The sequence below is a fragment of the Ambystoma mexicanum genome, chromosome 9 (genome assembly GCF_040938575.1).
Source record: "Ambystoma mexicanum isolate Mex_15411 chromosome 9, UKY_AmexF1_1, whole genome shotgun sequence".
In the NCBI taxonomy this organism is placed as follows: domain Eukaryota; kingdom Metazoa; phylum Chordata; class Amphibia; order Caudata; family Ambystomatidae; genus Ambystoma; species Ambystoma mexicanum.
The window spans coordinates 308,302,857-308,317,346 of NC_090931.1; the positions used below are offsets into that span (position 1 = coordinate 308,302,857).

At 45.6% G+C, this 14,490-nt stretch overlaps 1 protein-coding gene across 3 annotated transcripts in view; it reads right to left on the reverse strand.

Moving 5' to 3' along the window:
- ATP2A3 (ATPase sarcoplasmic/endoplasmic reticulum Ca2+ transporting 3) overlaps positions 1-14,490 on the reverse strand; it is a 680,492-nt gene that overhangs the window by 87,218 nt on the left and 578,784 nt on the right. For all 3 annotated transcript variants that reach the window (XM_069614715.1, XM_069614714.1, XM_069614716.1), the window contains exon 12: positions 4,641-4,766. In XM_069614715.1, the coding sequence (XP_069470816.1) occupies positions 4,641-4,766 (126 nt within the window). The remainder of the gene's footprint in view (positions 1-4,640; positions 4,767-14,490) is intronic.

Genomic DNA, 14,490 nt, shown 5'->3' on the forward strand with positions numbered 1-14,490 from the left:
TTTGCTTCCAAACCCAGACTTCTCTGCCCAAAGGCACTGGTTCCCCTGAATCCTCTACCAGCACTGCGCTTAGCTTCCAGACCCAGACTTCCCTACCCAAAGGCACTGGTTCCCCTGAATCCTCCACTAACACTGCACTTTGCTACCAGTCCCACACTGCTCTACCCAGAGGCACCGGTTTCCCTGAATCCTCTACCAGCACTGCGCTTTGCTTCCAAACCCAGACTTCTCTACCCAAAGGCACTGGTTCTCCTGAATCCTCTACCAGCACTGTGCTTTGCTTCCAGACCCAGACAGCTATACCCAAAGGCACTGGTTCCCCTGAATCCTCCACTAACACTGCACTTTGCTTCCAGACCATGACTTCTCTACCCAAAGGCACTGGTTCCCCTGAATCCTCTACCAGCACTGCACTTTGCTTCTAGACCGCTGTATCCAAATGCATTGCTTGCACCTGAACCTTCCACCAGCACTGCGCGTCACTCCCACACCAGAACTGCTCTTCGGCCAAATCCTCTCAACAGCCTTCACTGCACTGTGGCCTATTACCAGATGTTTGCTGGCACTTAGCATCTAGCACAGTTTACAGCAGAGATGCAATAACAGTGCGCTGGTTACGCAATATGTTATGTTATACATTTTATGCAAATCTGTCCCAAACTCGCAACAATCAATCAATGACTATGTGAAAAAATAGGAATTCTAACTGCAGATTGGCGATGTTGCTCCAATGTTCAACATCGTGGTTAAATTCCAAACAATGTGGATTTGAAACAGAATCGTTTTTACTGGTGTCAAATATGCACCTCCATTTCTATAAGAATGGCTACAATCAGTTCTGGTTGTGTGAAAAAGGGAGAGCTCGCAAACTGCAACAATAGCTACTAAACGCCTTTTAGCTACAGAGCAACTGACTTACAGAGCAACAGACTACTAGAAGTGTAAACAAAATGCATTAATACTATGCTGCTCCCTCTCATTTCATCAGCTACCACCCTGCATGAGACCTCACTTATTTTACCTTTTGTAGGCCGTTACAGAGACATGCAACTGCTACACGCAGAATCCGGTGAGTGATCCACCACGGAACGCCCCAGCAAATAGCACGGGCAGGGGCACCTAACACAGATGCCCAATACAACGAGGTAACCCCACTAACCCAAGCGCTAAAAACCTCAACTATCTGCATACACCCCATAAACGCTAAACAAACACAACCACATACTTATACAACTAACCGCATGCACTTCACTACACTGCAACAACAAAACAAACCACACACAGTCCCGCACAACAGCACATGGCAGTCTACTGATCCGTAAACCGCACCCATGCTCTGCGAACGTTGTTAACGGAACTGAAGCTGTCAACAGGACATCACAACTCTCGCTCTACCTTTGTCCCACTATACCCTACTAAACCATCCTACTCTCTTACCTTTCAGAACCGCCAGAGCGCCAGGGGACCACTCCGGTGGTGATAGTGTGTGATCCGGTCATTTTTTCGATTGCATTTTTTCGAAAAGCAATTGTCTCGAAAACATTTTGGCGAAAAAATAATTTGAATGTATTATTTCTTTATTTCATATTTTTTGGGGGGTTTTGTAAGTAAAAAAACGTGTTAAAAAACAGGGCTCTGGGGGGATCCCCCCCCATTTAAAAAAAAAAAAAAACACACTGGAATTATTTTTTTTTAGAAAAAATGATGTCGCGAAAATGGCATTCAAAAATATGCCATTCGAAAAAATCACTATAAACAATGTGTAATATAAATGTCCTTTAACATTATCAGTTTGTATGTAACAAAAAGGGCGTTGCAATGCCTCAGCTGTGGTTTGGAAGGTAAGCTCAGCTCACATGGGTGAAGTCTATTCTTTTACACATCACTAGCTTTTCTGGATAATTAAATGCCCCATGTAGAAGAAGGAGTTGATAACCTTTCAATCCACCCGTACAGTCTGCACAACACTGGTGATGTTAATGGTCATATTGCAATTGTTAGTTGACAAATGCTACATTGCTAGGGCCGAAATGCTGTAATGAACGTACACTCATCTGAGGAAGCAGGCAGATTTGCAGGCTGAATTGCAGGGAGAATTGCAGGCAGAATTTCGGGCGAAACACGTCAAGAATGAGATCAAAAGGTGGCATTCTCGTGCTAATAATTTGTGGTTCCCGTAAGTAATGGTTAACTAAGAATTGTCCTTTGCACATTTTCTGAACGTATCTTAAAGAAAATGGCTAGGCATGCAATAGATGACAGAACTGGGGCTAGATCAGCGGTATTCAAACTGTGGGGCGCGACCCCAGAGGGGTCCGCGGGTGCATCCCTGGGGGGCCCTGAGAGCTCAGCAATGAAATATAAAAAATAAAAAGAAAATTGTATTTTATTTTTTAGATTGGAAGAAATGGGCAGGGGTGGCTCACATGGTTGGGCTGAAACATGAAACTGTCTCAGGCAACAATGAAAAAGTGGCCCGCAGTTGTAAATGGATATTCATTCCTTTAGTCACAGACTGGGCCTCATTACAACTATGGTGGTACGGTAACAACGGTGCCGGTAAGCTACCGGCACTGTTGCTACTGTACCGCCATAGTAAGAGTTGTGCTCGCGGGTGCCTAACAGCCCGCAAGGTTTGACCTATGGGGCTCAAATGGGAATGGGGATCTACCGATACCGACACCCGCAAAAGCGCAATTATCAGGTCCGCCTAACTCGGCATGACCCGGTAATTGCCCATTCGCGGGTGCCGGAACCGGATGCAACTCCTGCGGCAGCCCTGCCGGTTTTACCGGCAGAGCTACCGCCAGGGTTTTAATGAGGCTCACTGTTTCAAAAGTACCCAAGGGGTGCTTTGTGTTAAAATGTAAGTAAATTGTGATATATTCAGCAACAATGGTCAAAATTACTAACTGCATAGTTAAGTAACTCATCAAACTGGTCCACATTGGCCAAAATGGTGGCCTATTTTGACTGGCCCACACTAGCATTTTACATTTTTGGTACAGGCATTGCCCTACAGGCCAGTCCGAGCCTGGCGGCTCATCCATAATGGACAGGGGGCGCCCACCCAGTGGCTCCTCACCCATTATGGAGGAGCTAAGGAGTCAGCCCAGTGAAACAGGTTGCACTCTCTCATCTGCTTTTTCCAGCTGATGGAGTGCTCCTGGGCTGGCTGAACAGTTTAGTTCCCCAGCCGCACATGCTCACTAAGCCATGCAAGCCTGGGGGCGTTTTGCTTCGCCAGCATTGCATAGCTCATTGGAAATGATGGCTGGGGCACTGCATGTCTGTATGTCCGAGGGGGAGCTCCTGCGCCTCCCCGCACATACGGACAGAGCTGTCAGGAGCAGGGCGTTTCAGCACCCACACGCAGGCCAATGCAGAAGGTACGTTTATGTTCACTGTTTTTATTTAAACATGTGTATGGATGCGTGTATGCTTATGTTATGAGTGAATGTATGGTGATGGATGCGCGTGTGAATGATAGAGTGACTGCTGTATGAATGTGCAGCGCCTTGCATACATACATAATCATGTTGATTGTGTTAGGCCCAGTGGGGCCCAGGGGACAGGGATGGTATCTTTTTACTGGACATCTATCATAGATGTCCAGTAAAAAATGTCATGCCTGCCCCCTGGGTCCCCCAGCACCAATTGCAAACTGTTTGGCTATTTACCCATTTTTTTGTTAAATGTATGCTCTACAATGCAACATTTTAACCCATTATTTAAAAAAAATTCACAGGGGAAACCCCCCCCCCCTATCCCCCTTTTATTGGTTCGGGCTCCCTCACTATGCTTGGTCGCTAAGGCATTTTTGGGTGAAATAGTTATGCCCCGCCACTTAAAAAAATCACCAGCCGCCACTGGCCCTCAGATTTTGTTGGGAGCAGGAAGGGGGGAACCCAGGGACTATGGTGGGAGCACAATGGGTGAGAACCATGGGATAGTGGTGGGAGCAGAGTGGGGAGAGCCCAGGATGTGTGATGGGGTGGGGAGAGACCAGGGACTGGGTAGGAATGGGATGAGGGAGCCCAGCGACTGTGATGGGAGCAGGTGACGGCGCGCAATATATACTGTCCATTTGGCATTTCTGGGGGGTCCCGACCTGCCCAAATTTTGCTTAGGGGGGCCCCGGCCAAAAAAGTTTGAAGACCACTGGGCTAGATGAACATTGGCACTGGTGCTAGAAACAGAGCAATTGCTTAGAGAAAACAGAATGGAGGGAACAAGCATGTTTTGTCACAATCTATCATCAAAAAAATCCTTTGCACTAGGACACTCATTAATCGGACTGTTTGTGTACTATTTTTGTAGCATAACATAAAAGGAAATCTGTATACTAATGTTCTGGTCATGTTATGCAAAACACAACAGTCTGCTCAATGTTTGCGCTAGTAAAAACATGCTAGGTGCTACAGAATGGGGTAAGCCGGTTTGCTCCATTCCATAATCTAAGCAAGAAAATAGAGGCTAAACTCACGTGCTGCATTTTGTCACACAAGGGCAATGTTTTGAAAATCCGGCCTCTGGTTTCCTATTGGAAGGCAACTCCTCACGCACACAGCACTTACACGCCCCCTGCAGGCATGTCACAGTGGGGCACCTGCATGCTGGGCTCAGCTTTGCTACAATACCTTTACAAACATCTTGTTGCCGGCGGACTGTGAGCTGGCACTGACGGGGGAGCAGTACACGGACATGGACTTGCGGTCTCGCGAGAACTCCAGGGTGCATTCCTTCTTCATCAGCTGCTTGATGACCTAATAGGGGGCAGAGTCCAACAAGGGTGTCAGTGTTGTGATAGCTGCAGATAAGAGAGGATATAGGCAGTAGCTCACGCAACAACCAGGTGTGAAGTCTGCTGCCTGGAAGTCTGCGTAAATCCAGTGAGGTGTAAACACGTGTCTTGCATAGTCTACATTCTTTCCTTGTGAAGCAAAGCAGGTGGAAAGAGAAAACATGTTCACATAAATCAGCTAAGAAAGGGGCTGAAGTCCTCAGGCGTGGATTTGTGAAGCCTCTATTCAGCCCATCACCACCCACCCTCCCAAATGCATTGCCCTATCTCTAACCCAGAAATAATCAAGCGTTCAGCAATTTTTCAATGATAATAATCAGGATTACACGAAAATATTGTTTTTAAAACATGAATGGTTGAAATGATCGGATTTCGGCTGTACCAAAATTACGTACAGCCGTAAATGTCGAACATTTCAACCATTCGGTTTTCATTACAACGACCAAGGGAAGCGGGAGTTGCGGGGGTGTCCCCTGCACCCTTGTACGCTATAATGGAATTGGAGGCGGCACAGGTGTCCCCCGCATCCAAAACAACAAAGGAAATGGACCCTGCAGCGCTGGTTCCCATCCACGAGAGTCAAGGGAACTGGCCCTGCAGGGACTCGGCGGGCACACAGCAAAGTGTGCCCGCCAAAAGGTAAGTAAGGGGGTGGGGGAGCGGGGTCTACAAAGGCCATTTAGCTGTGGGGTGCTTATTTCGAATAGGAACATTTAGAATTCGACATTTTCGTCTTCGAAACGTTCCTATTTGAAATAATCACGTACATCCATAATAATCAGGTACCAAAAATCATCCAAATGACCAAAGCAGATGTCAATGCTTAGTTTATGGAATGGACGTAAAACTATGCCAAAACATTTGGCAATTGTGCAAGGAATCGCACCAAATTGTGTAAAGGTTTATACATGTGGGTACAAATGTTCAGGCAGGACTCCACCTTTTCCATACAGGCAGTCTCTACCTCCCTTTCTGTGGTGCAAATAGCTTTTAATGGGTAAGGTGGTTCCTTCTTGATGCCTGAACACCCTGTGTTGGGAGAGCGAACTCTTTCTGCAGAAGATGATGCCTGAAATCTTTTCCCCATCCCTAGCCAGCAAGGCCCCCGAAATTAAATAAAGACGCCATGCCTGCTTAAGAATGCTCCATATTTTGGTTGTATTTGATGTAATTGCTGGAAAACATCGAGGGTGACTCCCTTTTTTTTAAAGGCACTAAATACCCTTACCAACATAGTTTAGGACTGGTGCAATTATATAATACAAACTCCAGTCCGAGAATATTTGGGGAAAGTGTTGGATAGTGCCTTAAAACAATATTTTGCGTTACCTTCGATGTTTTTTCCTGCAATCATATCACTGGATACTGTTATGTTGTATAGAGACAGATGACCCTGAAAGTACAAGATTGCAGTGTTTTAGGATTGTCACCCTAGCCCACACCCCATCCACCAACCACCTTTCCCTCACTGTCAGCATGCTAAGCTTATCTTCACCTTCCTGAAGCTGTGGCACCACTTTCAGGCCAGGGCATGGTGCACCCAGCATCCTGGCAAACTTTGGAAATTCCACACTCCACACTTGCCAGCTCGTAATCTCATTGTCCTCTCCTTGAAGAGCCTCTTCCCCCAAGCAGGGCTCCATCATCATTCTGAAACTAACTGTATTGAGCTGCCTCAACACCAGGTGAGGGGGGTACCTGGGTATGCAGGGGCCGTCTTTAGTCCTGTGACTGTGCACTTTGGGAGAGAGACATGAGGCCATATGGTGACACTAGAGTACTCTGATGGGAGAAAGAACCGGGGATTTTGCCTCACGTCCAGAAAACCTGACGAGCACCATTTGCTGCCCCAGTGGCCCATTGGAGAGCCCACTCAGCATAGCACCTGTGTAAGTTAGATTGAGGTTTGAGAGGCCCCTCAGCCTGCCAACCAACATACCAAGGAAGGTTTAGTGAGTTCCTGTGGGTTTCGTATTTCAGGCAACTCTTTACTGAATGATAAATCGATGCTTCCCATAACCCTTAGAGCTTTGACTATGGTAATATGTGCGCCCTCCCCATACCGGCCAATTCCCAGATCCCTGTTGCATACAATGCACAATGTATCTAGTTTGAGCTTCTGAGAACAACCATGTGTTGCTAATTACGTCGCTGGTGCAAAGACTGATGGCCCCCTTTTCTCGCTGCCTACCAGAACTCATCTCCCGACACAGCCAAATCATCTTATTACACTAATCTGGTTTACCATCTTTGCTGACACTGCCACAAACGATCCAGGACCATCCAGGACATTCTCCCTCCCAGTCTATGACCTGTGTTGTGTCTTCCTTTCCCGCTACCAATGTCTCTGCCTCCTACTTGTCCACAAAAATGGCTCTGCCAACCCATTCTGCACTCTAACTGACCCCTATGCCCTGCAAACTGTTAAGACACTTAAAACCGTCCCCCCTCCTTATTCATCCTCCCTCTCTAAACGGGTATCTTCCCAGCATCTTATAAAACAGCCGTAGTCATACCTCTCTGAAAGAAACCAAGTGCTGACTGGAAAACGCCCTCATTCCACATATCTGTCCTGTCGCTCTCCTTCCCTTTCACTCAAAAATCATCAAAAGGGTGGTCTTCAGCCACATAGACCACTACCTCAAGGTACTCTCGCTTACTGAGCCTCTCCATTCTGGATTTAGGACATAGCACTCTACTGAGATTGCTCTCCCCCTGGTCAGCAATTCTCTTACCACCCCTGACCACTCTCACCTCTCACCCACTCTCACCCTTCTGACCTTTGTGCTGCATATGGCATTACCTATCAGTCTTCCCTCCTTTAAACTCCTTCCCTCATTGGCTTCAGGAACACGGCGCTCAACTGCTCACATCGCCTGGCGCGCTCCTCCTTGCACATCGAACATGTACAATAATGCAATTTGATAATCTGGCACATTTAAAAAGTCCCTGCATTTATTTATTTTTTAAGCCAACTGATATGGGGAATAGCTTGGTTAATATTCAGTTCACAGTGTCCTTATTTACAAGATACCAACTATATTCCTGCCTCGCTGAAGCGGAACACTTACCAAGCATTCTTGCAACGTATTTTACATCTAAGCTTCCAAGTCCTAACTTGAAAGAGGGCACACAAGAAAAACAGAGGAGATACCCTTAGCCCAAGCAAGAGCCTCTCTCACACTCAAAACTCTCAATTTTAACAATCACAGCTGGTGCCAAGCCTTCCCGAGACTCAAATCGTTGTCCCATCAGCGGGAAGCACTGAGTCTCACGCTGTCTGGAATGCACCGTGTCGTCTTGCTTCCAAGGCGAGCACGTTGCCCCTAGGCCCTTAGATGAATGATAACATTGAATATCTGCAACCAATAATTATCTGCCGCACAGAGTACACTGGCGTGTGTAAGTGCAGTACGTATTAGCAATAGTTTCATTATTATTTTTTAAATGCAGAGCAACTGAACAAATCCATGAAAGCGTCAGCCTCTTTTGTGCCAGGGAAAACTAGTCGAGTACACCTGACACTTCGCATCCGATTCAGTGTTGCCAATCTATGTCTTTTAGCTGCCACTCTGCATGCCTCAATGTTGTGCGGCGAGAGAGTAACAGGCACATTGTGTTTTTTTCTGCATAGTCCAGGTTACCACCTTCCTGTCCATGGTAATTAGAAGAGGTGGCCTCGGGGGGTTGTCCTCATTTTGCAGTTATTCGTAGACTCCTCATTGTCTCTCGTACCTCCGTTTCCCTACCTCCTCTCTCAATAAAAGAGAATATACACGTTCAGCCCCTCTCTTACTGCCTAGGAGCACAAGAGGAATACGTTGGGTCAAATATACCTCCTACCCAACAAGGTGAGTTCTGGAAGTTGGAAAGTATCCAGGTAAAACGATAAGATTATGAAATGCTCTTTTGAAATCAGTCAGCCGTCAAAGGAACACCTCTGAACACAGAGCACGCAAGTTTCCCCATTCCATGTCTGAGAAAGCCATACACTACCAGTTTTCTTGGAATTCTGGGATTTGTAGTGCTACATTTTAAAAGGAAAGGTAAACAGGTCCCAGAATTCCTAGGAAAAACAGGACTGGATGGCATTCTCGCGCATAGAATTGGGAAACTTGAGAGATCTGCAGAACTTTGAGTCAATGAGGAAGGTGACATCAAATGGTTTAGGGCCAGGAGTGGACTGGCCTATAGGGAACTCTGGAGATTTCCCGGTGGGCCTTTGCACCCTGGGCCTCTTTTGTGTGATATTTCTAAATTTTCTCATAGGAAAAGCATTGGGCTTGCTGAAAATGTATCAAATGGGGCCACTTTGAGCCTTATTTCCAAGGCCTCTTTTGGTCCCCAGTAATTAATTCCAGGGCCTCTTAGTTCCCAGTCCACCCCTGTTTAGGGCAGGGCCTCTGTTTTTGTATCAATTAATGTATAAGCAGTTTTTGGATGCTGATGAAGAATTGCTGGTAGGGTGATTGCACTGAAGTCTATGAAATGCATGGAGCTTGTTACTGGAGTGAAAATGAGACTAATGCGGGTGGCATCCCCCAAATAAGGGTGAGTGTGGTGTGGCCAGTGCGGGCTAAACAAATAAGTGAGATCATACAAATGGCTCTACACTGATTTTGTGTACCATAATTCCTTCGCACTGAACCTCTTCCAGAACATTCCCCTGCATCAAACCGTGCAAGGAGAGGTTGTGGATCGTGCAACATGTCAAGGTTTTTAGTGGTGCACATGCAGAGCCCTACTCATGAGTAGCATGGTACCCATTAAGGATGTCAAACCTGAAAAAGAGTGGAGGACGCAAGCTTTTGTTTATTTTTATCGATCTGTAAAGCACACACTGCAAACTAAAATGCCTCTAGGCACGCACTAGAGAGTGCAACTCCAAGGCCTCTAGGCATGGATTATGCAGTGTCCAAAGAAGGTATTTTCATAAGGTGCAGGCATGAATCATCAATTTGGATAGATTTGATGGCTGACCTTGAGGGAGAAATTGGACAGTGGGAGCCAGACCAGGACTGGGGCTGAGGGTGTCTCTTAAGTGCGCAGAATCACTGTATTGGGGCCGAAGAGCCAGACAGATTAAGCTTCTGCACCGCGTACATTGCGACACCTGATAGGATGCATAAAAGAAACGTGTGACAGTGATCGCTGCTGGAGATGCAAGAGAGAAAAGGGCACTTTGACCCACATGATCTGGTTGTGCCACAAGACAAAGCAATTCTGGACAGAGATATCAGAAAGAATGAATCTGGTCCTTGAAACGGATATTTCGATGAAAGCTTCGTCTTTATCATGGGTGATGATAAGTTGCTACGTGACCTACCGAAAGCAAGCAGGGCCCGGAAGTTCAGAGGCTGTATAATGGCGGAGAAGTTAATTCTACGTGCTTGGATATCAGCTAATGGAATAGACATTGAGGAATGGATCGATAAGATGCTAATTCTCTCTCCCTTTGAAAGGACAAATGCAACGAAGACCTTGCTTCATTTAGGGCCATCTGGGCTCCCTTCCTGGAGGCATTTGTACATCATTTTCGGCCGCCTATTTTTGTATGCAAGGCCTGCACGGAAAGTTAGATATAGACACTCTGGGCGCTCGGGTGAATCTCTCTGTATAACCATGAGTACTTTACAATGCATAGGCGCTCGGGTGAATCTCTCTGTATAACCATGAGTACGTTACAATGCATAGTACTACGTTTTGTAATGTGTTGTGTATCACATGGTCTGTAACAGAGGTGTATGTAGTGTCTAACCTTTAATAAAAACAAAATTTAAAAATAAAAAGTTTGCAGAATCCACACCACTATCAGCTTCAAAAGGAGTGGCGTGTGAACTTTCTACACACTGCGTTAAAGCTCTACAGATCATTTTTTAACACAGGTCCAATTCTGCATAATTGAGTTTCCCACTCTTTTTGGAAGCTGCAAAGTTTCCAAAATCTCTGCTTCTTACTCCATTGACAAACTTTCGCCACCTCTTCTTTGCAGCAGGAGCCCCGAAATACAGATATTCAAAACTTATTTTTAGTGAACAGGCCACATTCTTTTGGGGGAAATTCTAAAAGTTGGCATTGAGATAATGCCATGGCATTCAACTAGGTTTTAATATAATTACCTATCTTGGAAAAAAGGTGTCTTTTCATCAGGCAGTAAAAAATGAGATCAAATGTTCTGCGTAATGTGAATATTGCAATATTTTAGCACCACAAATGTACGTAAAAATGAAAAATGTGCACGTTTTTGGAAGGTTTTTCTTAAAGTTCAGGACGGGGCTGGGAGGAGTCGGATCATTTCACTGATCTCACTTATTTCAAGTTCTCAATGAACGCTTGTGAAAAAACAAAAAAGGGTGTCGCTCATTGAGGTCAGAATAAAAAAAAGGACATATTGTCTGCTGTTTCAGCAAAATAAGCATTTAAAAGAGCTATTTGTGGAAAAAAAGACCAACGCAGTGAGGTCAACCCATCAAAATAATTTAGGTGGTATGAAAGGGAGCACCCATGACTATGCTCCCCGTCCAACTTGCATAGTCAAAGGTCTGTTGAATATGGCAGAGCTATGTAGGTTGAATATTTTCACGTTAAAATCGTTACAATTAAAGATCCTACTTAAACCACTTTTTGATTAGATATGCCCCACTGATGAGTTTAAGACACCAGTTAGAAGTCCAAAGTGTCCGTTTCTTATAAATTCAATGTGAATGAAACACTGATCCCTTTGTTTCCTATTTGTGCAATAAAGAGTCTTGAACTTAAGATCTTGCCTTCCAGTCAGTTGTTGATCTCTCAATCTAGGACAGTTATTACTGCTACGCACTGCTCTTAGGATACCCTGCCCTCCCTGTGCATGATTGGCCTTGGATTTCTGAACTACCTGGTGAAGACGATAGCAATTTACCTGGGAGACCACACCTTCCATGTCGCCATGCGGTCTGATAAGTCCTCATCACATACCATTGAGCAGGCATGCCACAGGGATCAAACCTCGGACCCTTCCTGTTCAACCTCTTCACCAACGAAATCCCGACAGATCTCCACAAGACCGACCTGCTTCAGTCATCTCCCAGTCATTCAGCGAAAAGGAAGTGGCATAGAAGCTGCAAGCCTCATTGGATACCTTTTCAACCTGGTACAGCGACTGGCGGATCGAATTCAACACCAGCAAGACAAAAGCAATGCTGTTCACCAGAAAGAAGATCAAGGAGCACACGCACATCAGCCTCAACGGGGAGACCATCAAATGGGGGAGCAGCAGCCGCTACCCTGGTGTGACCCTGGACAGCAAACTCAACTGGGGAAGCCACATCGAAAATACTCAGCATCAGGTTACAGGAAAGATGGCAGCGCTGTACACACTCCTGAAGACTAAGTCCATGCCCCTCCGGACAAAGATCAACATCTACAAGGCGATCATCAGACCTACCCTGACGTATGCCTCCCCAGCATGGAAGACCTGCCATGAGCGACACCGGAAGAGTCTTCAGCTAGTACAGAACAAGGCCCTGCGGATATCATCTGGAGCTCCAATCTTCACAAGGATAGCAGAATTTAACAGAGAACTGGACATCGAGATTTCGGACGAACATCTAGCGAAGCTGAGTAAGAACTTCTGCCAAGGACTGGATTAGAACCCGAACCCTCTTATCCGAAGGCTCACTGCCACCACTGCAAACCCCTTCTACAGCTACTTGCGGCTCATCACTGCGAAGACCCTGTGAAACCAGCACTAATGTGACAAGACCACACAGACCAAGAAGAATACTAACTCACGACTACATACTCAACCCGAGAAGATGGAGTAATGAGGCTTAAGCCTCTGCATCCAGAAATCACTGCTGATGGATACAAATCTATCAGTAAGAAGAAGACAGCCAGCCGTGCTCCCTCACTGTCGCCTCATGCAATGCTGTGGAACAAGGCTGACGGTCAACGTTCACACGGGCCGTGCGCCAACACTCAACTACTGCGTGTGATGTCAGGCGCAGGACACGGGTGCAGAGACGCATTTCCGGGTTATATTCTGCCGGACAGAAAGTTACAATAGAATGCAGATCTATCTTAAAATCTTCACGGTTCTTTCTGGGCCTTCCTTTGCTCTTCAAAAGTATAAAGTGAGAAACGCACTTTAAATCCTGATTTAAACTAGAGTCAGAACGCTCTGTTTACCTCTTGTTAAACAGGAAGAGGCAGTTTTTACACGAATGCTCGCTCTGCCCTGAACTCACTCCTCCCAGCACAGGAATGTCGCATTGAAAAACATGCCCTCACCCGTTTCATTTAAAGGTAAATGTTCCTTTACTTCTGCAGTACAGGGATTGAGTAACCGAGGCCCAAGGCAAGCAGGCATGCATACATTCCATAAAAGCCAACAGGAAAACGTCACTAGGACAGTCTGGAGACAGTAAAACGCTTTAGGGCACAGACTGAGCTAGAGTATTTTCCAGCAGGTGCTGTAAACCCTCAGGAAATTAATCATGAACTACGGAGGGGAGTGACTCCGCCCACTACTATTTTACATTTAAAAAGAATATTTATGGGAAATCTGCCAGTGTGAATTTTGCTTGCCAAGAAACTGACTGAATGTGGGCTGTGCAGGGTGGGCGCAGAACGTGCCCTAAGCGGCCCTCGGTACCTGCACTTCTTCTTTTTGGCAATATGAGTACCTACACTTCTTAGAGCTTGAAGGAGGGTACCGCCCTCGATTTAGGGGCCAGCTGAAAATGAAAGCATTTCATTTAACTGCCCTGCAAAGATAGACTAAGCTCCAGCAGCCTTTGTTGTGGATAGCAGTGCCCTCTTCCCCCGGCCGCAGAGTCCATAACGTCTCCTTCAACGCTCAGACTGCAGAACAAAAGTGACAAGCATGCAGCTCCAGAGTTGCCAACACTTGAGGCGCAGAACTCGATTTCACTAGTTATGCTTTACCTGTTAGCCATTGGGGAGTCCCTTGAGAGTTTTCTTGTAGAGTACGGACTGAGTTGTTCGGAGCATTCCTGCGTGGGCAGCACTGCAATACACCCTGGGAAATGTTTAGACCTTCCTGTGGCCTTAGCAGTACCTTTTCTAATATGTAAATGTTTAAGTGTTTGGAATTGTGATGGAACGTTTTGGACTGAAAAACCCCACACAGCTCTAGCTACCTACCCAGTCCCCTTTTACTGGACCATGAAAGCGAGCAATAATAAAACTCCCCCTTTAAAACTTAGTTTATTTCTTTGACATATGCTAGTTTGACATGCAAAAAAGAAAGACTGCTTTTATATTGAAATTCTGCATAACAACAAACTGGAAGTTTGTGTGAAAGAATCAAAGCTTCACTGCTTAAACAAAGTGTATAAGCCGTGGCAAGTAATGGGTGTTCTCAAAGCCCGTTTACTTTTTCTGCATCACAATAATGGTGTCAAAATAGACCATAATCAGTTTGATTGATGAGCGTCTTTGAGAGATTATTGCATCGTCTTTAAATAGTTTTGCTAATTGTATGAATACCTAACAACTGACCAATAAATAAATAAGGGTGTCAAAATCAGATTTTTAGTTAATGACTTGACAGTATACCATCATACTGAGATTTTGGTTGGAATCACTGAGATGTTTCAGTGCGTCATGTTCCCAAGGACCAGGCTCTGAAAATAATACAGTGTTAGACAGATATTTAAAGAGGTGTAAGAACATGACTGGAA